We start from the raw sequence: 23,851 nt of genomic DNA on the forward strand, positions 1-23,851 counted from the left end.
ATCTTTATTAGGAGGACAAAAAATATAATAAATAAGGGATCAAAATAATCTTTAGTATAACATTAAATTTTAACGTTATAATAAAGATTATTTCAATACCTTATTTAATATATTTTGTCCTGCGCTCATTTCAAATTGATACTTTTAGGTCTCAATTATTCATTGTGGAGTGCTTTAAGTGATAGCCAAGAATCCTTCTAAATCTGATTATTTGCTTTCTTTAGGGTTATTTTTTTTTCTTAATTTAAATTATTATTATAGAGATTTTTTTTATATGTTTTCACTATGATTATAAATAAAATTAATAATGTGATTTATCAGCACCATAGACCAACCAGGATCAACTGCAACACCCCCTAGAAGTTTATACCCTTGGGGAAGGACCTTTGTTCCTGCAAGGTAAACAGCATGTGCTGCTCTCATGGTGCACAGCTTGAAAATCAATAATGGCTTGAAGGAAGCCACCAGAGACCCCTGGAAAGGTTAATATAGAGACTCTCAACTCATTTCCCAAACTAAACCCCTCATCTGTGCACAGGTGTCTCCATGACTATAAAGCGAAAGTGTCCTTATGACTCATTTTTACACCTGTGCCCATAAGAAAACCCGGCTGCATACATCAGAAGTACATATTTCTTGATACTTCGAAACAAACCATTATAGAAGAATATGAATCATGGTAGAAGTTAGCTAAAGCACATAAGCCTTTGGTCTAGTTCACATTTTGCATATTGATGCAGTTTTTCTTAGCCAAAACCAGAATTAAGCCAAAAGGAAGGAGAAATAAAATTGAAAGTTTCATGAGACTCCTTATTTCTTTCATTCATTATATGCTGGATGAAATAAAAAAGTATGCAAAAACAGGCTCAAAATGTGATATCTGAGCAATGCTTTAGCAGTAGGTATTCTTTATTACACCATGTGATATATTTTAACTCATTTTGCTCTTCATGAAGTGTCAAAATCTCATGGGTTGTGCTGTAAAGTGATTTCCTAAAATTCCATTCAATTGGTTTTTATCCTAAAAGATAAGCCATATATTTCTGATAGGTTTCCTTGCTTCACACAATTTGGGCAGCGTGGTGCCCTCCGCAAGTGAAAAAAACACCATAAAAGCAGACATGTCCGTGCCACGCTGCTCTCTTACAACCTATAGGCAGCATGCCACTTGTTGACAGGGCCTACACTGTAAAACACTCAAAGAGCTTATCTGGGGCCGCTCGCTTCTGCAATGGAGAGGAGTCGTGCTGATGAAGTTACAACCCCATTTATAGATACGTGTGTACGACCAGCAGGTATTGTGTACACGTCTTAGCAAGTGTGCGTTGTTGTAACGTCATCGGCACCACTTATCTCCAGTGCAGAAGTGAGTGGCGCCAGATAAGTCCTCTAAAATGTTATCATTACGACTATGGCCGTCTCTAGTTGTCATGTACTCTTCTGGATTGGTGAATTTGTTTGTCACAACTCTGTTGTTGGGTATCCCGGAACCAGGGGCTCCTTCCCGGTCTCTAACGCTAAGGGGCACTCTAGCCTTCCCTGTTCCCCGGATTACTTCTGAAGGTGAAGACGTCGGGCCACATACCTTGTTCCCTCCCCCCACCCAGGGAAGAGGGGGTTAGTGGTGTATGGCAATACACCAACCAGTCTAACAAGGTAGAACAGGGATAAAGGAAATTACCAATCATACAAATATGCACACCCAAAAAACAGAGGAAAACACTGGAGTGGAGGATGGGGGAAAAACCAAAGTAGGAGAAGGAGAGGATTTGCACACAACCAAAACCACACAACAGTCTCAGATAAATCTACCAAATGGCTTCTCAAACAACAACAAACCACCAACTCCTGAAACCATGCAGCAATGAAGCTAGCTCTGGCAATGACTGCTTGCCAGAGGCAATTATATATAGGAGCGGAGAGTGGCCAACAGTGAACAGCTGAGAGCATCACCCAGGAAAGCTTCCAGGAGCGTACAACTGAGCAGATTAACCCATGCACTGCTAAAAGAAACCCGCACCATTTAATATGAAGGAGAAGTGCTTCTAGTCAGTGCAGGAGTAGGAGAAATCAGACGGCGAGGTCTTCTGACTCCTCTCTATTGTGGTAAACCCATGACTCCATTCTTCTTAATTGACCAAAAAACACACAACTGTGGGGCATATTTGTCATACTCTTCTTTTAAAGAACACTGGCAAAAAAAAGTCACAAATATTTGCAAAATGCATAGTCTAATGCTTTTCCGACTTTCTAAAAAGTTTTGCTCTTAAAGGGTTTGTCCGGGACTATTTTTTTGCTTTACTATGGGTCTAAAAACTAACAGGCAGGTAGTTTCTAACTACCTGCCTGTTCTGCCGAGCACCAGCACAGAGCGGTCATCGACTTCTCCGCCCTCGATTCAGCTGCTCAATGTAAACAGAGCAGCTCTTCCTCTTCTGAGCTGCTCTATAATGGGGGCGGAGAAGCCGCTGAATTGTCAGCAGGAGCAATCTGTGACCACTCTGTGCCGTCAGAGATCGACGCCAGGCACAAGAGGCAGGTTGGTAACAGTTTTAAGGCCTGTAAATAAAAAAAAAAGACCTGGCTAAAGCTTTAAAAACCTATGCTACAAAAGTAATGTAAATTAGTCACAGACTGGAGTACATTTCTGCAATAGAGTGCATTTTTGACTCTGGTGCACAAGCAGGTCCAAAATGCGACAAATTCATTAAGAAACTAATTTTGCCAGATTTTACTCTATTGGACCCTGGATTAAGACTGGCATTTAAACATTTACAATAGCTGTAATGGTATCCACGCTATGGCACTTGGGTCGTTTCATATTCACTAATCAGTGTAGTAAAAAACAATAATATATAAATGTATCTTTTGCATCCACTTGCAACAAACATGTATAGAAAACTAAATGATGAAATTGTTGCTTCTTCAACAGGCATCCGCACTGGCTACTGTGTGCAGTGTATATATACATACATACACTTTTACATACACACACTCTGAGAAGGATGCTGCGATTTTTGCATTTATCCTTTTTTTTTTCATTGGGGGAAGCAGTAATTTACTGGCTATTTTCTGGATTCATTTGACAGCTTTCACATGTTTGTATTATACACTGTCCAGCAATCTCGACTTTCTCATTAACTCAATTTCAACCAGATTTACATAATAATAAATTATAAATGACTGTGGCTAGGCTTATCATTGTCACGGGTCTTGTGATTTAATTTAGATGTTTATTTCCAAACAGTGTGTCCTGCAGAGAAGCCTATGGAGCACCATCTGTAGAGATCATTATGTCACCGCCTCAGTATGTTCCCTGCTCTGAACTCCTAGGGTTTGTATTGTCACATACTTGTATTAAATACAAAGCTGCTTTACTTCAGATCTGACCAGGACACACCCATGGACGGACAGCTGTCTTTTTTCAGCAACACATATTCTCCCTTGGGTGATGTCCGTAACTAGGAGGAGTTGTAATGCCCACAGCCTTATAAATGACAGACGAAAACCTGGAAAAGCCCAGAAACATTCACAAATGATGTACGATGTTTGGAACTAGAGGTTAGATTCTGAAGGAGTCATCAGAAAATGCAGCAAGGCCAGAATTATACAGTTACAGTCAGCGCTCTGGCCGTGACCACGGGTCTCCTGAGCCGAACCAAACAACCTCATATAAGCCTACAAGATCAGGTAAGGAGACCCGCAGCCGGTCCGAAAAGTACAGTTTCCTTCTAGGATAAAGAACGTCGGAAGTGTAATCCCAGCCGAACAAACAGTGAAAGCAGAAACAGCGCCACCCGATGATTACAATGGGCTTAGAGTTTTGATACATTTAAGTATAATGGATCCTGGAAATTGGTTCTTAGTTTAGCAATGTAAATCCCAGCAGGCTGTCAGGGAATGCTAGGAGTTGTAGTTTCACAAGTGTTGGTTACCCTGTATTACACCTACTTAATACTAATGTCCTATCTGTGAAATAATTACAAAAAGTTTAGGATTTAATTTAAAGTAGAAGTGCAAATGTTCTGTACAGATGAAAGGTAAGCCCTCATTTCCTTGGGGTGAGCCCACATTTTCTATCTGAAAAGATTCCCTGATTTTGCTTATTATTGAGAAATCTCCGCCTGCTTTGAAAGGAACCTGTCATTAGATTCATGCTGCCCGAACCATGAGTAGCATGAATCAGAGACTAGCAGCAGCGTTTTCAGACTATTGAAAATCCGGCCAGGGACCATAAAGAGAGTCCTGACTAGTCCGGTGTGGTCCGCCGTCCAGCTTCTCCCTACACCACTTTAGTTGATTGACAGGTCTCTCTCATGTGTGTACATAAGGAGAGACCTGTCAGTCAAAGGGATGGGAGTGGAGAGAAGCTGCATCGCATTAGTCAGGTCTCTTCTCAGCCGGCTTTCTAGAGTATATTTTCTCTGAAACGCCACAAGACTTCAGAGTAAAGCAATCGGACAGCCTGACTCTGATTCATGATGCTCGTGGTTTGGACAGAATTAAACGAAAGACAGGTTCACTTTAAGATCACAATGATCAAACTGATAAAGATTTTAATCCAATGAGAAAAAAATAGTAGATTCCTGCTGAATGACAACAGACAAGGATTTTGAGGAGAATTAATACAGAATTTAACATTTCCATTATACAATAAATATACTGTCAGCAGCAGTATATTCAGGGTGGAAGGCAGTAAAAAGAATAAAGAATAGGTTCAGGATCTGAGCTGGTAACACACAGCTGGGCTATTGCTGCAAGAGGTGGAACTGGAGGTAACAACAACCCTAAGACGCCACGGTCAATAGCGACCACGGCATCTACGCAATCAAGGGATGCCATTGGGATGTCATGGTGGCAGAAGTCTAATGAAGGCCTCCAGGTCTGCCATCTTCGTGCTCCTACTAAGCTCTTAATGAGATAATGATGACATCATAACACACTGCAACACAGACGTTTTGTAGTAAATTGTACAAGAAATAGCATGGTAAAGTTTTCTAGAGTAAAAAAAAAGTAAAATGGTTAAAACAAACAAACAAAAAAAACCTACAACAAAAAAGGTAAAAAAAAAATCCCTTTCCCTGTTTGTTGTGTGTGAAATACTATTAAGAAAATAAAAAATGATATTTGGTATAGCTGTGCCCGTCATTGACCAAACTAGTAAAATATGATTTAGATTATCAAGCATAGTAAAATCTATAATTTAAAAAAAATGTCAGAAAAGGATCGAAGTCACATTGTTGTATGTACCCTAAAATAGCACCAATTAAAACTGTTACCACAAAAAACAAGAAATCTCACAGCCCCATCAACAGAAAAACAAAAAAGGATCTAACTGTCAGAATACAGCAACGCTAAGCAATTAAAACAGTTGTTTTTATTTAATAAAACTGGTAAAACATTTAAAAAGTTATATAAATCTTATACTGACCAGCAGAATAAAAATACCCCCCTCTCAAAAACAAAAGTTTACTTTTATTCCACCCCACAAAGAATTTTTACAAAAAAGTTTTCAATATATTAAATGGTAAATTAGCGCCACTAAAAATGCACCAGTCAGGGCTTTTGAAAGACTATGAAGAAAAAAAGAAAAATTGCCAAAAAAAATTGTTGCGGTGCCACGGCTTATCTTGTTTCACTGGGTACATGCATAGGTAAACCTCATGTAAGCTTAAATTATGGTCTGGTTCTCAATACTTTGCTGTTTAACGGAAAAAAAATCACTCTTCTTATTTCCCTTTTTATTTCTTACTCATGCTTTTTTTATTTTACAAATCACATACAGGATGTATATATATTGTATCAGTTTTGGGCTAACCAAGGTTTTTCCTCTGCCACAATTTAGCAAAATATTACATGAAAAATGTAATAAAAAAATCTATGTTAAAGCAATGACAGATTAATATATACAGTGACCAGGTCTTGATAACAATAAATCGCCATGTAGGGTAGGGTTAAATCCTAGCTCTACAGGTTCGGATTAGATCACCTCTTAAGCAACAGGTATTCTCTTTAACTGATGATGTGATGGTGCAGTTTTCTTCCATAAATTATAATATATATTATATAATATATAGTCATTGTCTCAGTTAATTAGAATAATTAACAAAAAACACCTGCAAAGGCTTCCTACACATTTAAAAAGGTCCCTTAGCCTGTTTCAGTAGGCTCCACAATCATGGGGAAGACTGCTGACTTGACAGATGTCCAGAAGGCAGTCATTGACACACTCCACAAGGAGGGTAAGCCACAAAAGGTCATTGCTAAAGAAGCTGGCTGTTCATAGAGTGCTGTATCCAAGCATATTAATGGAAAGCTGAGTGGAAGGAAAAAGTGTGGTAGAAAAAGGTCCACAAGCAACTGGGATAACCGCAACCTTGAAAGGATTGTAAAGAAAAGGCCATTCAAAAATTTGGGAGAGATTCACAAGGAGTGGAGTGCTGCTGGAGTCATTGCTTCAAGAGCCACCACACACAGACGTATCCAGGACATGGGCTACAAGTGTCGCATTCCTTGTGTCAACCGACTCATGACCAATAGACAACGCCAGAAGAGTCTTACCTGGGCCAAGGAGAAAAAGACATGGACTGTTGCTCAGTGGTCCAAGGAGTTGTTTTCAGATGAAAGTAAATCTTGCATTTCATTTGGAAATCAAGGTCCCAGAGTCTGGAGGAAGAGTGGAGAGGCCACAATCCAAGCTGCTTGAGGTCTAGTGTGAAGTTTCCACAATCAGTGATGGTTTGGGGAGCCATGTCATCTGCTGGTGTAGGTCCACTGTGTTTTATCAAGACCAAAGTCAGCGCAGCCGTCTACCAGGAAATTTTAGAGCACTTCATGCTTCCCTCTGCCGGCAAGCTTTTTGGAGATAGAAATTTCATTCTACAGCAGGACTTGGCACCTGTCCACACTGATCCAGTAAATGATGCAAAAGGAGCCCCGACCAAATATTGAGGGCATTTACTGAACATACATTTCAGTAGGCCAACATTTCAGATTTTAAAATCATTTTTCAAGCTGGTGTTATACAGCATATTAATTTACTGAGATAATGACTTCTGTGTTTTCATTGGCTGTAAGCCATAATCATCAACATTAACAGAAATAAACACTTGAAATAGATCACTCTGTTTGCAATTACTCTATGTAATATGAGTTTCACTTTTTGTATTGAAGAACTGAAATAAATTAACTTTTTGATGATATTCTAATTTTGTGAGAAGCACCTGTGTATATATATCGGGCTCTGCGTGCCACTACTTTTGATTTAAAATGAAACAACTGAGATGCAGCTGAAGTGTAGATTTTCAGGTTTAATTAAGCCATGGACGTCACCATAAGCTGGGTTTCCTCCTTTGTGACACTTTGCCAGGCCTTTACGGCAGCTGACTTCAGTTATTGCTTGTTTGTGGGTCTTTCTGCCTAAAGTTTTTTCTTAAAAGTCTTAAGCATGTGAAATGCATGCTCGATGGGGTTGAGTTCAGGTAACTGACTTAGCTATTGCAGAATAATCCACTTTGACTTAAAAAACTCCTGGGCTGCTTTTGCAGTATGTTTTGAGTTTTTGTCCATCTGTAATGTGGAGCGCTGTCCAATCATCGTTGCTGCATTTGGTTGAATCCAAGCAGAAAGTATAGCCTTGTACACTTCTGAATTCATCCGGCTGCTTCTGTCTTCAGGCACATCATCAATAAACATTAGTGACCCAGTTCCATTGGAATCTATGCATGCCCATGCCATCACACTGCCTCCACCATGTTTTACAGATGATGTGGTGTGCTTTGGATCATGAGCCGTTCCAAGCTTTCTTTATACTTTCTTCTTCTCATCATTCTCATACAGGTTGATCTTAGTTTTATTAGTCCAAAGAATGCTTTTCCAGAACAGGGCTGATTTATTTAGATGTTGTTTTTTTTTTTTTTGGCAAAGTCTACTCTGGCCTATTTTAAGGATGATTAATGATTTGCACCCTGTGGTGAACCCTTTGAATTTTCTCTCATTAAGTGTTCTCTTTACAGTAGACTTAGATACTGAAAAACCTACTTCCTGGAGAGTGTTCTTCCCTTGGGTGGATGTTGGGAAGGGGCTATTCTTCAAGCAGGATAGGATTCAGCAATCATCCACCACTGTTGTCTTCTGTGGACGTACACATTTTGGAGTTTCTAAGCTCAACAGTGCGCTTTCTTTTCCAAAATGTACTAAACTGTTGATTTGGCCACTCCTAACATTTCTTCTTTTTTTCAGCCTAGTGATGGTGTGTTTCACTTCCATTGAGAGCTCCTTTGACAGCATGTTGTGGGTTCACAGCAACAGCTTCCAAATGCAAATGTCACTCCTGGAATAAGCTTCAGACTTTTTACCTACTTAAGAGATGACGGATTAATGAGGGAAAAGCCCATGCAGCCCATTAAAGAGCTTTTAAAATAATTGTCCAATTACCTTTGAGCCATTGAAAAAGAGACAGTTAGATATTAAAAAGCCTTTATTCCTAAACTTTTACTCCAAATAAGATGTGAATACTCTCAAATTAAAGTAGAGAGTGTACTTTAAGCCCATATTGATTTTATAATTCTATATTAAATATGTGTTATTAAACAGCTAAAATGTCAAAACTTGTGTCACTGTCCAAATATTTGGACCTAGCTGTATACATACCGTATATTATTTATTCATTATTTATTATGCTTTGCTTATATAGCACCATCATATTCCACAGTGCTTTACAGACATTATCCTCACAAGTCTCTATTGGGGTTCACAATCGAAATTCGCTATAAGTATGTCTTTGGAGTGTGGGAAAAATGGGAGTACCAAGAGAAAACCAACGCAAACACGGTGAGAACATACAAACTCCTTGCAGATGTTGCCCTTGCTATGTTATATAAAGTATATATGTATATATATGTATATATATATATATATATATATATATATATATATATATATACAGTACAGACCAAAAGTTTGGACACATCTTCTTATTTAAAGATTTTTCTGTATTTTCATGACTATGAAAATTGTACATTCACACTGAAGGCATCAAAACTATGAATTAACACATGTGGAATTATATACTTAACAAAAAAGTGTGAAACAACTGAAAATATGTCTTATATTCTAGGTTCTTCAAAGTAGCCACCTTTTGCTTTGATGACTGCTTTGCACACTCTTGGCATTCTCTTGATGAGCTTCAAGAGGTAGTCACCGGAAATGGTCTTCCAACAATCTTGAAGGAGTTCCCAGAGATGCTTCGCACTTGTTGGCCCTTTTGCCTTCACTCTGCGGTCCAGCTCACCACAAACCATCTCGATTGGGTTCAGGTCTGGTGACTGTGGAGGCCAGGTCATCTGGCGTAGCACCCCATCACTCTCCTTCTTGGTCAAATAGCCTTTACACAGCCTGGAGGTGTGTTTGGGGTCATTGTCCTGTTGAAAAATAAATGATGGTCCAACTAAACGCAAACCGGATGGAATAACATGCTGCTGCAAGATGCTGTGGTAGCCATGCTGGTTCAGTATGCCTTCAATTTTAAATAAATCCCCAACAGTGTCACCAGCAAAGCACCCACACACCATCACACCTCCTCCTCCATGCTTCACGGTGGGAACCAGGCATGTAGAGTCCATCCGTTCACCTTTTCTGCGTCGCACAAAGACACGGTGGTTGGAACCAAAGATCTCAAATTTGGACTCCTCAGACCAAAGCACAGATTTCCACTGGTCTAATGTCCATTCCTTGTGTTCTTTAGCCCAAACAAGTCTCTTCTGCTTGTTGCCTGTCCTTAGCAGTGGTTTCCTAGCAGCTATTTTACCATGAAGGCCTGCTGCACAAAGTCTCCTCTTAACAGTTGTTGAAGAGATGTGTCTGCTGCTAGAACTCTGTGTGGCATTGACCTGGTCTCTAATCTGAGCTGCTGTTAACCTGCGATTTCTGAGGCTGGTGACTCGGATAAACTTATCCTCAGAAGCAGAGGTGACTCTTGGTCTTCCTTTCCTGGGGCGGTCCTCATGTGAGCCAGTTTCTTTATAGCGCTTGATGGTTTTTGCAACTGCACTTGGGTACACTTTCAAAGTTTTCCCAATTTTTCGCACTGACTGACCTTGAATTCTTAAAGTATTGATGGTCACTCGTTTTTCTTTACTTAGCTGCTTTTTTCTTGCCATAATACAAATTCTAACAGTCTATTCAGTAGGACTATCAGCTGTGTATCCACCAGACTTCTGCACAACACAACTGATGGTCCCAACCCCATTTATAAGGCTAGAAATCCCACTTATTAAACCTGACAGGGCACACCTGTGAAGTGAAAACCTTTTCCGGTGACTACCTCTTGAAGCTCATCAAGAGAATGCCAAGAGTGTGCAAAGCAGTCATCAAAGCAAAAGGTGGCTACTTTGAAGAACCTAGAATATAAGACATATTTTCAGTTGTTTCACACTTTTTTGTTAATAATATAATTCCACATGTGTTAATTCATAGTTTTGATGCCGTCAGTGTGAATGTACAATTTTCATAGTCATGAAAATACAGAAAAATCTTTAAATGAGAAGGTATGTCCAAACTTTTGGTCTGTACTGTATCTCTCTCTCTCTCTCTCTCTCTCTCTCTCTCTCTCTCTCTCTCTATATATATAGATATATATACACACACATATACACACACACGTGGTCAAAATTGTTGGTACCCCTCGTTTAATGAAAGAAAAACCCACAATGGTCACAGAAATAACTTGAATCTGACAAAAGTAATAATAAATTCAAAATCTATGAAAATGAACAAATGAAAGTCAGACATTGCTTTTCAACCCTGCGTCCACAGAATTTAAAAAAAAAATTAAACTCATGAAATAGGCCTGGACAGAAATGATGGTACTCTTAACTTAATATTTTGTTGAACAACCTTTTGAGGCAATCACTGCAATCAAACGATTCCTGTAACTGTCAATGTCTGCACCTCTCAACAGGTATTTTGGCCCACTCCTCATGAGCAAACTGCTCCAGTTGTTTCGGGTTTGAAGGTTGCCTTTTCCAGACAAAATGTTTCAGCTCTTTCCAAAGATGCTCAATAGGATTTAGGTCAGGGCTCATAGAAGGCCACTTCAGAATAGTCCAATGGTTTCCTCTTAGCCATTCTTGGGTGTTTTTAGCTGTGTTTTGGGTCATTATCCTGTTGCAAGACCCATGACCTGCGACTGAGACCAAGCTTTCCGACACTGGACAGCACATTTCTCTCTAGAATCCCTTGATAGTCTTGAGATTTCATTGAACCCTGCACAGATTCAAGACACCCTGTGCCAGATGCAGCAAAACAGCCCCAGAATATAACAGAGCCTCCTCCATGTTTCACAGTAGGGACAGTGTTCTTTTCTTGATATGCTTCATTTTTCCGTCTGTGAACATAGAGCTGATGTGCCTTGCCAAAAACTTCCAATTTTGTCTCATCTGTCCATAGGACATTCTCCCAGAAGCTTTGTGGCTTGTCAACATGTAGTTTGGCAAATTCCAGTCTGTTTTTTTTATGATTTTTTTTCAACAATGGTGTTCTCCTTGGTTGTCTCCCATGAAGTCCACTTTGGATCAAATAACGACGGATGGTGCGATCTGACATGGATGTTCCTTGAGCTTGAAGTTCACCTTTAATCTCTTTAGAAGTTATCCTGAGCTCTTTTGTTACCATTCGCATTATCCGTCTCTTTGATTTGTAATCAATTTTCCTCTTGCGGCCACGTCCAGGGAGGTTGGCTACAGTCACATGGATCTTAAATTTCTGAATAATATGTGCAACTGTAGTCACAGGAACATCAAGCTGCTTGGAGATGGTCTTATAACCTTTACCTTTAACATGCTTGTCTATAATTTTCTTTCTAATCTCCTGAGACAACTCTTTCCTTTGCTTCCTCTGGTCCATGTTGAGTGTGGTACACACCATGTCACCAAACAGCACAGTGAGTATCTGTAGCCCTATATACAGGCCCGCTGACTGATTACAAGATTGTAGACACCTGTGATGATAATTACTGGACACAACTTGATTTAACATGTCCCTTTTGTCACATTATTTTCAGGGGTACCATCATTTCTGTCCAGGCCTATTTCAGGAGTTAAATTTTTTTTTTAAATTCTGTGGACGCAGGGTTGAAAAGCAATGACTGACTTTCATTTGTTCATTTTCATAAGATTTTTAATTTATTATTACGAGGGGTACCAACAATTTTGACCACGTGTATATTATATATATATATATAAATATACACACACACGCAGTAGCATGTAAAAGTTTGAGTACTCCTGGTCAAAATTATTGTTATTGTGAACAGTTAAGCAAGTCAAAGATGAAGTGATCTTTATGAGGCCTAAAGATAAAGATGACACATTTCCCTTGTATTTTAGGGGAAAAATAATATGGTCATCTTTTACATTTTAAAATTTACAAGGAAAATTGGCTGATGCGAAAGTTAGGAAACCCTGCATGGTTAGTACCTAGTAGCATCTTCTTTTGAAAGTATCACAGATTGAAACGCTTTTTGTGGCCAGACATGAGTCTTTCAATTCTTTTTTGAGGGATTTTCATCCATTATTCTTCCAGTTCTGTGAGATTCTTGGGTCGTCTTGCATACACTGCTATTTTTAGGTCTAGCCACAGACTTTCAAAGATGTTCAGATCAGGGGACTGTAAGGGCCATTGTAAAACCTTCAGCTTGCGCCTTTTGAGGTAGTCTATTGTGGATTTGACGTGTGTTTTGGATCATTATCCATTTGTAGAAGCCATCCTCTTTTCAACTTCAGCTTTTTTACAGATGGTGTTATGTGTGCATCAAGAATTCGTTGAATTTTCCTTGAATCCATTCTTCCCTCTACGAGTGAAATGTCTCCCGTGCCATTGGCTGCAACACAACCCCAAAGCAAGATTGAGCCACCCCTAATTCTTAATATTTGGTGAGATGTTCTTTTCCTATAAAATTCTGTGCCCTTTTTTCTCCAGACATACCTTTAATCATTGTGGCCAAAGAGTTCTATTTTAACCTCATTGGTCCACAGGACTTGTTTCCAAAATGCATCAGGCTTAGATGTTCTTTTGCATACTTCTGATACTGAATTTTATGGTGAGGATGCCGGAGAGATTTTCTTCAGATGACTCCTCCACGAAGGCCATATTTGTGCAGATGCAGAGAAGCACATGATGAAGGCATGGGAGCGCACAGATACACTCATCACTAAGCGACAGTATGAATAAGACCCTGGCAGGGTCAAACCATTGTTTATAATTTTTTGCTGCATATTTCCAGCACCTTTTCTATATCAGTGCCTATGTCTTAATATACGTGAAATAAATTATCTGCAAATTTCATTGACAGTGTGTGGTGATTCATTGCTTACGATATTTGTGCAGGTGTCTCTGAACAGTGGAACAATGTACCACAACTCCGGAGTTTGCTAAATCTTTCTAAAGGTCTTGTGCAGTCAAGCGGGGATTCTGATTTGCCTTTCTAGCAATCCTACGATCAGCACTCACTGAAATTTTGACTGGCCTTCCAGACTTTATCTTGACCTCCACTGTTCCTGTTAACTGCCATTTCTTAATTACATTTCGAACTGAGGAAAGGGCAACTTAAAAACGCTTTGCTGTCTTCTTATAGACTTCTCTTGCTTTGTGGGCCTCCACCATTTTCCTTTTCAGAGTGCTAGCCAGCTGCTTAGAAGAACCCATGGCGGGGTGCATTGCAATGCTTTATAAAGCGATCAAACTACAAAAAGTGAAAGTACCATGGAGGGACTAATTAAATAAGTAAAAAAAAAAAATATATATATATATATATACACATATATATATATATATATATACACATACATATCACAAAATAATAAAAATATATTGTACCCACAAATAAGTATTTTTATATATATATATATAAAAAAAAAAAAGCACACATATTTGGTATCGCTGCGTCTAGATTGACCCGACCTACAAAACTTTCCCACTAGTTAACCCCTTCAGTGGACACCATAAAAAAAGTAAATAAAAAAACTAGGATGAATGCTTTTTCTTCATATCGTCGAACTAAAAGTTGAATAAAATGCGATCAAAAAGACGAATGTAAATAAAAATGGTACCGCTGAAAATATCATCTGGTCCTGCAAAAAATAAGCCGCCATACAGCTCCATTAGCGGAAAAATAAAAGAATAATACCTCTCAGTATAAAGTGTTGCAAAAAAATAAATTATTTTTTCTATAAAATAGTTTTTATTGCGTAAAAGTGGCAAAACATAAAAAAATGACATAAATGTGGTATCGCTGTAATTGTACTGACCCGAAGAATATAGCTCCCTTATCAATTTTACGGCATAAAAAAACAAAAAAACAATTCCTGAATTGTTGTTTTTTGTTCATTCTGCCTTCTAAAAATCGGAATAGAAAACGATAAAAAATGTCACGTGCCTGAAAATGGTACCAATAAAAATGTCAACTTGTCCTGCAAAAAAACAAGCCTTACATGACCTCGTCGGCAGAGGTATGGAAAAATTATAGCTCTCAAAATATGGCGATGCAAAAACTAGTTTTTGCAAAAAAAAGGAGTCTTTTAGTGTGTGACAGCTGCCAATAACAAAAACCCAATATAAATCTGGTATCGCTGAAATCGCACCAACCCAAAGAATAAAGTTGTCTAATCACTTACAAATAAAACCAATTCTTCACCTGCTGTTGATTTGTTCATTCTGCCTCCCAAATGGCAATATGGCTCAGCTCACATTTATCCTGCGCTCTGCGCTTACAATGGGGTTTCCGTGTAAATCTCTGAAATATGTGATTCAGACGGAAACCCCCGGCGGAAGGTTCCCTATAATGAGGCAGATGGAGGCACTGTGGACACCGTCTGGCCTATGATCTGGGAGTGTCTGTCTTTTTAGGCGTGCATAAAAATGCCGTCGGCCACAGTTTTCTGCACCTCTGAAAAAAAAGGACAACGCTGAACAGAGACTAGATGATATCCAGAGTAACTCTGCTGCCTCATTATAGTGAATGGATCCCTCAGGAGTTTCATATGAATTACGTCTTTCGGAAATTTAGATTGAAATTCTGTTATAAGTGCTTAACCTAGAGCACAGGATAAATGTGATCCCAAAAGTTCTGTAAAATGTTCTCTATCAAAGCTTCAACTCAATCCACAAAAAAGCAAGTCCCACTCAGGTCCGTCATCTGTCAATGGAAATATAGGGGCTTCCACCTTACTGGTAGTACAAAGGCTCTGGAAAAGTGCTATGGCTCCTCACCCACCCAAAAGAAATTCAGCGAAATCTGCTCTCCAAAATCCAAATGCCCCCTCCCTTCTGAGCCCAAGTGTGCCTAAACCACATTTAGCGTCCACATGTTTGGCATTTCTGTAGTGATGAGAGCCCGCCTAATTTATGGGTGCATATCTCCAGAAGCACAAGCTGGGCATAACGTACTCGGCACAACATACTGGCACTACAATAACAGATTTGCAATTTTCACTCAGCAACATCCACTGCTGCTTGTTTCTGGAAAACAAACTTAGAGTCAAAATCATCTCTACACTTGTAGATAAATTCCCAAAGGGGTATAATATGCAAAATGTGGTCACTTGAGTGGGGATTCTGCTCTTCTAGCATTTAGGGCAGTGGTTCTCAACTCCAGTCCTCAAGACCCACCAACAGATCAGGTTTTCAGGATTATCTTAGTTTTGCACAGGTGATGGAATTATTACTTGTGCAATACTAAGGAAATCCTGAAAACATGATATGTTGGTGGGTCTTGAGGACTGGAGTTGAGAACCACTGATTTAGGGGCTCTGTATATGGAGTCTGCAAACTCTATATCTCCCGAGTCTCGCTATGTGGCTAAGTAGTACTGCACAGCCACATATGGGATATTTCTACATTCAGCAGAAATTGTGGGTCAAATTTTGGTGCAATTTTTACCAATTTCCCAGTGTGAAAATTTAAAATCTGGGGCTAAAACAAAATTTTTGTGGTAAAAATGTAATTATTTTTTCTTCACTGCCCAATACTTTAAAATTCTGTGACACACCTGTGGTGTCAATATGATCAATGTATCCCTAGTAGTGATGAGCGAGTATGTTCTGTTAACCCTTTCGGCGAGTATGCTCGGGCCGAGCACAGAGTATTTATAACTGCTCGGTGATATGCTTGAATCACTCCCGTGTGCATGATTTGCGACTGTTTGAAAACTTTATTACACGGGAGGAATGTCTATTTCTTACACATTCCTCACATGTATTAAAGTTGTCAAACAGTCGCAAATCATGCACACGGGAGTGATTCAAGCATATCACTGAGCAGTTATAAATACTCTGTGCTCGGCCCGAGCATACTCGGCGAAAGGGTTAACAGAACATACTCGCTCATCACTAATCCTTAGATTAATTCATTGAGAGGGGTAGTTTGTCACTTCTTGGGGGTTCCCGCACACCATAACAGTAAAATCTGCACTAAATTATGGCACTCCGTCCCTTCAAACTTTTGCACTATGCCTCAAAAGTAGTTCCTGATTAAATGTATGGTATTGGCGTACTCAGTAGCTATTGCACAACAAACTGAGAGGTCCATTTTTTTCTATTAGTCCTTATAAAAACTTGGGGCTGAAACAACATTTTCAAATGAAAAATGTAATTATTCTTTCTTCACCGCCCAATGAGGCACATGTGGTGTCAACATGCTCACTGCACCCCTAGATGAATTCATTGAGAGATATAGTTTGTAAAATAGGGTCACTTACAAGAGGTTTTCAACTGTCCTGGCAACTCAAGGGCTCTGTCAATGTGACATAGCACCCTCAAACCATTCCAGCAAAATCTGATCTCCAATATGGCACCTCTTCCTTTCTGAGCTTTATATTGTGCCTCAAAAGCAATAAATGGCATGGTCCATTTTGCTGCTGTTACCGTTATGAAACTGAAAAATAGGGGGCAAAACCAACATTTTTGCGGGAAAAATGTATTTTTTCATTTTCACAGTTCAACGTTATAAACTTATGTGAAGCCCCAGGGGGTTCAAGGTGGTCACCACACATCTAGATACATTCCTTGAGGAGTCTAGTTAACAAAATGGGGTCACTTATGGGGGGTTCCACTGTTTAGGCACATCAGGGACTCTCTGCTAATGATTCCACCAAATTTTGCATTCAAAAACTGAAATAGTGCTCCTTCCCTTTCAAGCCCTGTCGTGCGCCCAAACAGTAGTTTTCCTTCACATATGGGGTATCGGCGTACTCAGGAGAAATTTCACAACAAATTGAACAGTGCATTTTCTCCTGTCACCCTTGTGAAAATGCAAATTTTGGGGCTAAATGATCATTTTTGTGGGAAATATTTGATTTTTTTTTTCACGGATCTACATTATGAACTTCTGTGAAGCATCGGGGGTTCAAGGTGCTCACCACACATCTAGATACATTCTAGTTACAGTCTAGTTTACAAAATGGGGTCACTTGTGGGGGGGGGGGGTTCCACTGTTTAGGCACATCAGGGGCTCTTCAAAAGTTTTCGTTCAAAAACTCAAATAGCGCTCCTTCTCTATCGAGCCCTGCCGTGATCTCAAACAGTAATTTTCCTCCACATATTGGTTATCGGAGTACTCAGGATAAATTGCACAACTAATTGTAGGAGTCCATTTTCTTCTGTTATCTTTGTGAAAATAAAAAATTCGAGCTAAAGTAAAATGTTTGTGAAAAAAAGTAAAATGTAATTTTTTCGTTCCACAATGCATTAATTCCTGTGAAGCACTTGAAAGGTTAATAAACTTCTTGAATGTGGGTTTGAGCACTTTGAGAGGTTCAGTATTTGGAATAGTGTAAGTTTTGGGTATTTTCTGTCATATAGGTCCCTCAAAGTCACTTCAAACGTGATGAGGTCCCTTAAAAAATGGTTTTGTAAATTTTGTTGGAAAAATGAGAAATTGCTGATCAACTTTTAACCCTTCTAATTTCTTAAGAAAAAAAATGATGTTTAAAAAATTATGCAGATGTAAAATAGACATGTAGGGAATGTTATTTATTAACTATTTTGTGTGACATAACTCTCTGGTTTAAAGGCAGAATTATTAAATGTTTGAAAATTGCAAAATTTTCAAAATTTTTGAGAAATTTTACCCCTACCACGAAGTACAATATGTCATGAAAAAAAACAATCTCAAAATCAATAGGATCCGTTGAACTGTTCCAGAACTATTATCACATAAAGTGACACTGGTCAGAATTGTAAAATATATCCTGGCCTTGAAGGTGAAAACTGGCTTGGTCGGTTAATGGGTTAATATTTTTCTACAGGCTAACATGGTACAAATATATATTTTTCCTGTATAATAGTAAGTTTATCTTTTCGGCTGTAGGCAGTGTCAATTAAAACGTAAGTTGTACATTTACTCCTATTACATTAATGAACACATAAGAACTGTAACTATGAATTTAGCAATTTCTCCTTTAAAAAAGAAAGTTGAGCTTTTTCCCTTAACATTCGGCATGCTCCCGAGAGAATGAACATTAAACCAAGTGCTGTGAACCTGTGGGTGACAGAAAAGATAAAATGATAATTTCCCAGACACTTTAACTTGAAAGAGCATGTCAATGTCAAGCCTCGGTTCTCTGGACTGGAAACAGGAGTTTATCTTGCAGTGCCGTGGCTCGCGTTCAGGTGGTTCGGCGCATTTTTTACATTAGAGCTAACTTTGCAGTGGACAGCTATGCTGAACGTACAAGTCAATACGGAATAGGGGTCTTGAACTGAAACAGCCTGAAAAATGTATGAGATGCTCTCATCTCTTCCTTGCAGATGGGTTTTCCTTCCAGGCAAAATCAAATGTAATATACTGAGACCTAAATTAAACACTTGCTCCAAAACAGCTCTGCAGATGCAAAGCCCCTGATACAAGGAAACACATTACCTGTAAAACTGGCACAGGAGAGACGCCACTTTATTCATGTTGAATATCACTTGGTGATTTTGTTTTTCAGGCATTTTATGAAGCTAATCACAATGACTTCTGGTTCAGCAAGGAGAGCCATCATTTAAATGCACGCATATTAGTGAGAACACTATGCCATATACAAGTTTCCTTAGTGGGGTTTTTTACAATGTTTATGTATTGTGTAAAGCATTTACTTTGTAAAAGTGTACAACGTGATCAGAAGGTGCAACATTGATATATCGTTGCTATTTTATTACTCCTTACTTATTTCACCATGCTTTTATAGTGGCAAAACATTCCCAGCACACTGTCCACCATAGGCTTACAATTCCATTACTGGTATTTTAGCAATGTGACTCCTTCTTAGTGGTCCCTGGATGTCGGTGCTTGCGACCACTTGGCTGTGCAGGGAATTGCAGTCAACCCCATTCATATGGAGTTGAGCTGCAAGTTCCAAGCAGGTGACATGGGCGCCATTGTGCAGGGAAAGAACAGGAAGGGGACACGGACTCAACTAGCACCGCTCTCCCCCACGAAAAAAAAAATCGCTCCAAAGTAACGTCCACTAACTGTCTCCCTTCTTTCTAATTTGCTGTCCATTGCCTCTTGACAAGTGTAATCCACCTTTAGCAGCAGAGACCTTGGGACGGATTACAGAACGTATAGGGGCAGGCAGGTTTTTGTCTCTCTGCTCCCCTGCCTGTCAAACTGCATTAAAGCAGAACAGAAGTGGGCTTTTGTTTCAGGGCAGGCAGGCTATTGACCAACAGCAGGAGCAATGCATGCATGGGAGAGAGGGGAAAGACGTTCCAGCACCTATTGTGCTCCCTCAAAAGGAGTGTATGGTAAATTAAAGAGCAAGGGAATTAGGACAACTGCTAGAAATATTAGATGAGCATGTGCATCAAAGGCAGGTTTAATTTCTTGTGCTTTTCTTTAAGCTTTGAAAAAAAAGAACAGGTACCATTTAAGTGTCTATTAAAGGGAACCTGTCAGGTCCCATAATGTTATGAAACTGGTTCCATTATGTTTCAAAGCGTTTTTTCTGACCATGTTTATTGTTATATACATATACACATATAAACCCCCTGCTTGCTTTTTGGAAATGAACCAGGAGTAGTATAGGTGTTTACTCACTAGTCTGGTCTCAGCTGCTGCAGTCACATCCCCTGAGAGTGATTGACAGTTCCAGGACTGCTGCATCTTCTCCTCGTGCATTAGATTGCCTAGGATCGAGGAAATGAAGCGGCAGTACAGGAACTGTCAATCACGCTCATGGACGTGTGACTGCATCTACAGAGGCCAGACCACTAGTGTGTAAACGCCTTGCAGGACTAAGTCCTGCTTCATTTGCATACTAACAGGAGAACCCATGAGTATAATGGCATGAAAAACTTTATTAATAGACAATTTGTTTAAAAATTGTACATCAAGTATAAATAGTGTTACAAAAATGGAGACATGCAAAAAAGTAGGCCATACTCCATTACTGAGCTCAAAAAGGGGCCCCAACAGGGTCACAATAAACAATGATGGAGAGACAGAGAAAGGATCAAGTGATCCTGTGGCTCAGTTATAATTGTGATGAACTCTTGGAGTCAGTTCCATCAAAATGAACAAGTAGAAAATCACTGACCCAGTGGAAAGGGGCCCAGCCCTGAAGGGAACAGCAGCGGGACGGAACAGTGGCCAAACACAGCCTTGACGCTCGCTTCGCCGGTGGATTAGCTTTGTCAAAAGCCATGTGTGATTAGGCTGTCAGGATCTTTTAAATACGCCCTCAGATGATCACGTGTATAGTCATGTGATCAGCCAATATGGCCACCCAGCAGCCGATGCACACGGCGCATGCGTTAGGGCTACCAGTGCCTCCATGCACGCGCCCCAGCAGTCATGACATCGGCGCGTGTCCGGGAGTGCGGGTGTGCACAAATCCCGATGACATGCCGAGGGCAGAGAGACAGCTGGGCGCGGCCACGGAGCGCAGGAGACCAGGCGCATGCGCACCGCATCTATGGACAAATGGAAGCGGAAGGAACTGTATGAAGTAAACGGAGCTATTATCTAAGGTCAGTGTGGCCGCAAAATAGGATACCTGTCCCTCACAGTATGAATATATATAGCCTCAGTAAATCTAGTACGAGATAATAAGCCTCCAATAAGTACACAAAATTTGGTTTAAGCATCAAGAGGGAATATAAAGATGAGGTTAAATAATCATCATATAAATACTGGCAGCCATAAAGATGCAGATACAAAAAAAGGGCCAACACTGAAGAAGAGTATATTCATATAAAAGCGCCGTCCATCCAATCCATTTCCATGTCAGGATTGAAGGGGTCCATAGGCATAAGTCAGCAACCACAGGTGAAATGGGGCAAAGTAAGTGGTCCTTGGAGCACAATCACTAAGTGAAAAAAATAAATAAACATAATCAGTAAAAAAAATAAAATATAACAAAATATTTTATCTTTTTTACTGATTATGTTTATTTATGGCCCCTCAGTAATGGAGTATGGCCTACTTTTCTGCATGTCTCCATTTTTGTAACACTATTTATACTTGATGTACCATTTTTAAAGGAATTGTCTATTAATAAAGTTTTTCATGCCATTATACTCATGGGTTCTCCTACTGATATGTACTTTTGAGTAGGCACAACTGCGTGGGGATGGGGGATGAGTTGCTTTTCCAGACCCCCAACCTGCAAGACTTATGATGTGGGCTGAAGTTTGTTTATTCATTCGCATACTGCGGTTTATAACTTCATTATGCACAAATAATTGCAGATTTGTAAACAATATAAACATATAATTCTAATGTAAAAAAAAAGCTCTGAAATGTAGTAGGGCAAGTTTTATAGGGTTATCAGACTTGACAAATTCTCTATAACAAAAAATCTGTTTCCTTTCCTAGTAAATATTTATGGCCAAGTGTCATAAAATAAAAGGAACCTGTCACTAGATTCATGCAGCATGAACGACGGACAGCCAACAAAGATTGAAAAGGTGGTTGTGGACTATAGAGAGAGACCTGAGCAGTCCAGCACTGTCTCCCGCCAGCTTATCCCCGCAGTTGATTGAAAACTAGAAGAGACCTGTCAATCAACTGGAGCGGGGTGGGGAGAAGCCAGCTGGGGGCAGCGCCGGACTAGTTAGGCCTCTCCCTTTAGTCCCCAGCAGGCTTCTCTCTGAAACGCCTCAGCAATCGTGCAGCCGGACTCTGATTCATAAAATATTATGTGTTCAGACCAAACCATTTCCTTTTTCATTGTGTGATATTTGTATGATGGATTCGCACCTAAATTTAGGACGAGTTGTGTCACTTTGTATAAGGGAAGTAAAAAGTGCATGTACTTTGCTGCATGGCTGGATTTAATACATTTTTAAAATGTGTTTGTTCGTTTTTTTATGCAAAATCACAATTGAGAAAATAGTCACATCTTCACTCCATACAGACCTTGGTGTAAAGAAGTGCAGAAATTGTATCCAGTGTGATGTAATTGTGATGGATTTAACACACAGAAATATTGTAAAGTCAATAAATTACACCAGACGTTGGCAAAAAAAGATGCCACTTTTCATACAGGTGGTCGTTAAACCAAAACCGGCCCATCTACACTAGCCCCCCTCTGCGCCACATTATCTCCAGCTATAAAGACGGGAATACAATACCAGATATCGTGTACCTTCATATCCAGGGAGGAGAGTTTTTCCATGTGCTTGTTTATATCAGGAGAACCGGTCTTTTTTGTAAACTGAATAAGACAAAGTTTGTTTTCCTTGAGAAATGATAAGATGATGAAAGTGTCGGTAACCACGGCTGAAAAACAAAGAGGATAAAGAACGTGTTACCACTGTACCGGGTGTTTCTGGTACCAGAACAAATGAGTTCAGCTCCGCACAAAGACAATTCTACAAGTCAATGCTTTAAAATATTATTTTCGGTAATCTCCTAAAGCACATCAATATGTCATCTTGCTAGTACCCCTTGGAAATGAGAAATAAAGCTCACAGAGGATTCCGAGGAAGCACTAAATTACATTATGCAAAGCTAGCTATCATATCGCGCGTGCTTTCTGTCCTTCGGCTTTCTTGCTGCTCCCTCCTCCTTTTGTCTTAAGCTTTTTTCAGACGAGCACTTTTGCTGCCGATTCCACACGTCAAAAATATGCCAAAGTAAATCAACACTAGGTCTGTGGGTTTCTTACCAATTCATGACATAGACCTCACTCGGAACTAAATAAAAGGAGAGTATACTGTAAAATGGACTTGGAAGCAGAAGATGAACAAAAGCAAAAATCTGAGACATAGCAGTATACAGTATATCCTTACTGTACATTACCTACAAACACATTGGGCATCGTACTGAAAAAAAAAATCTAGACAATAATTAGAGGTATTGCCTATACAGTAGCAGCTTCATTTTTTTTTTTTTTATAGTGTAGCTTGGAAGATTTAGGGTACATCCATTCGTGACCTGAAAAAAGTCATCAGTATAATTCACTTGTGCTACAGGCCAATTTTGTTGCCATTTGCTGTGGATTTCGCTCCATATGTCCGCAGGAAATCACAACTTCTGCATAGACGTTTTCATAGTGTATGGGTGAGTATTGGTAAAATCTCTTCCACTTTGCTTGCTTCTGTAATATGCTGCAGATTTTTCCTTAAACATTCGTAAAAATGGATAAGCCACTTATTCAATGAGATTTGTGAGGACCCACATAGATCATAGACCTATAAAGGGATGGTTCAACTTTGCAATTACTTTTAATTCTTCAACTGTATCTAACAAAAAATATAAAATCATGTCCGAAAGTGTTGGCACCCTTGAAATTGTTCCAGAAAATGAAGTATTTCTCCCAGAAAATTATTGCAGTTACACATGTTTTGTTATACACGTTTATTTCCTT

At 39.4% G+C, this 23,851-nt stretch overlaps 1 protein-coding gene and 1 long non-coding RNA gene across 4 annotated transcripts in view; one reads left to right on the forward strand and one right to left on the reverse strand.

Moving 5' to 3' along the window:
* Positions 1-23,851, reverse strand: part of WDPCP (WD repeat containing planar cell polarity effector) — a 420,756-nt gene that overhangs the window by 262,242 nt on the left and 134,663 nt on the right. For all 3 annotated transcript variants that reach the window (XM_073672146.1, XM_073672144.1, XM_073672145.1), the window contains exon 8: positions 22,628-22,761. In XM_073672146.1, the coding sequence (XP_073528247.1) occupies positions 22,628-22,761 (134 nt within the window). The remainder of the gene's footprint in view (positions 1-22,627; positions 22,762-23,851) is intronic.
* LOC141258315 (uncharacterized) lies at positions 3,446-13,210 on the forward strand. The gene is made up of 3 exons (XR_012318286.1): positions 3,446-3,690; positions 8,714-8,832; positions 12,794-13,210. It is a non-coding gene; the product is annotated as an uncharacterized lncRNA (long non-coding RNA).

Source organism: Phyllobates terribilis, unplaced genomic scaffold (genome assembly GCF_046119375.1).
Source record: "Phyllobates terribilis strain yellow unplaced genomic scaffold, ASM4611937v1 Scaffold_3__8_contigs__length_932513732, whole genome shotgun sequence".
NCBI classification, from domain to species: Eukaryota; Metazoa; Chordata; class Amphibia; order Anura; family Dendrobatidae; genus Phyllobates; species Phyllobates terribilis.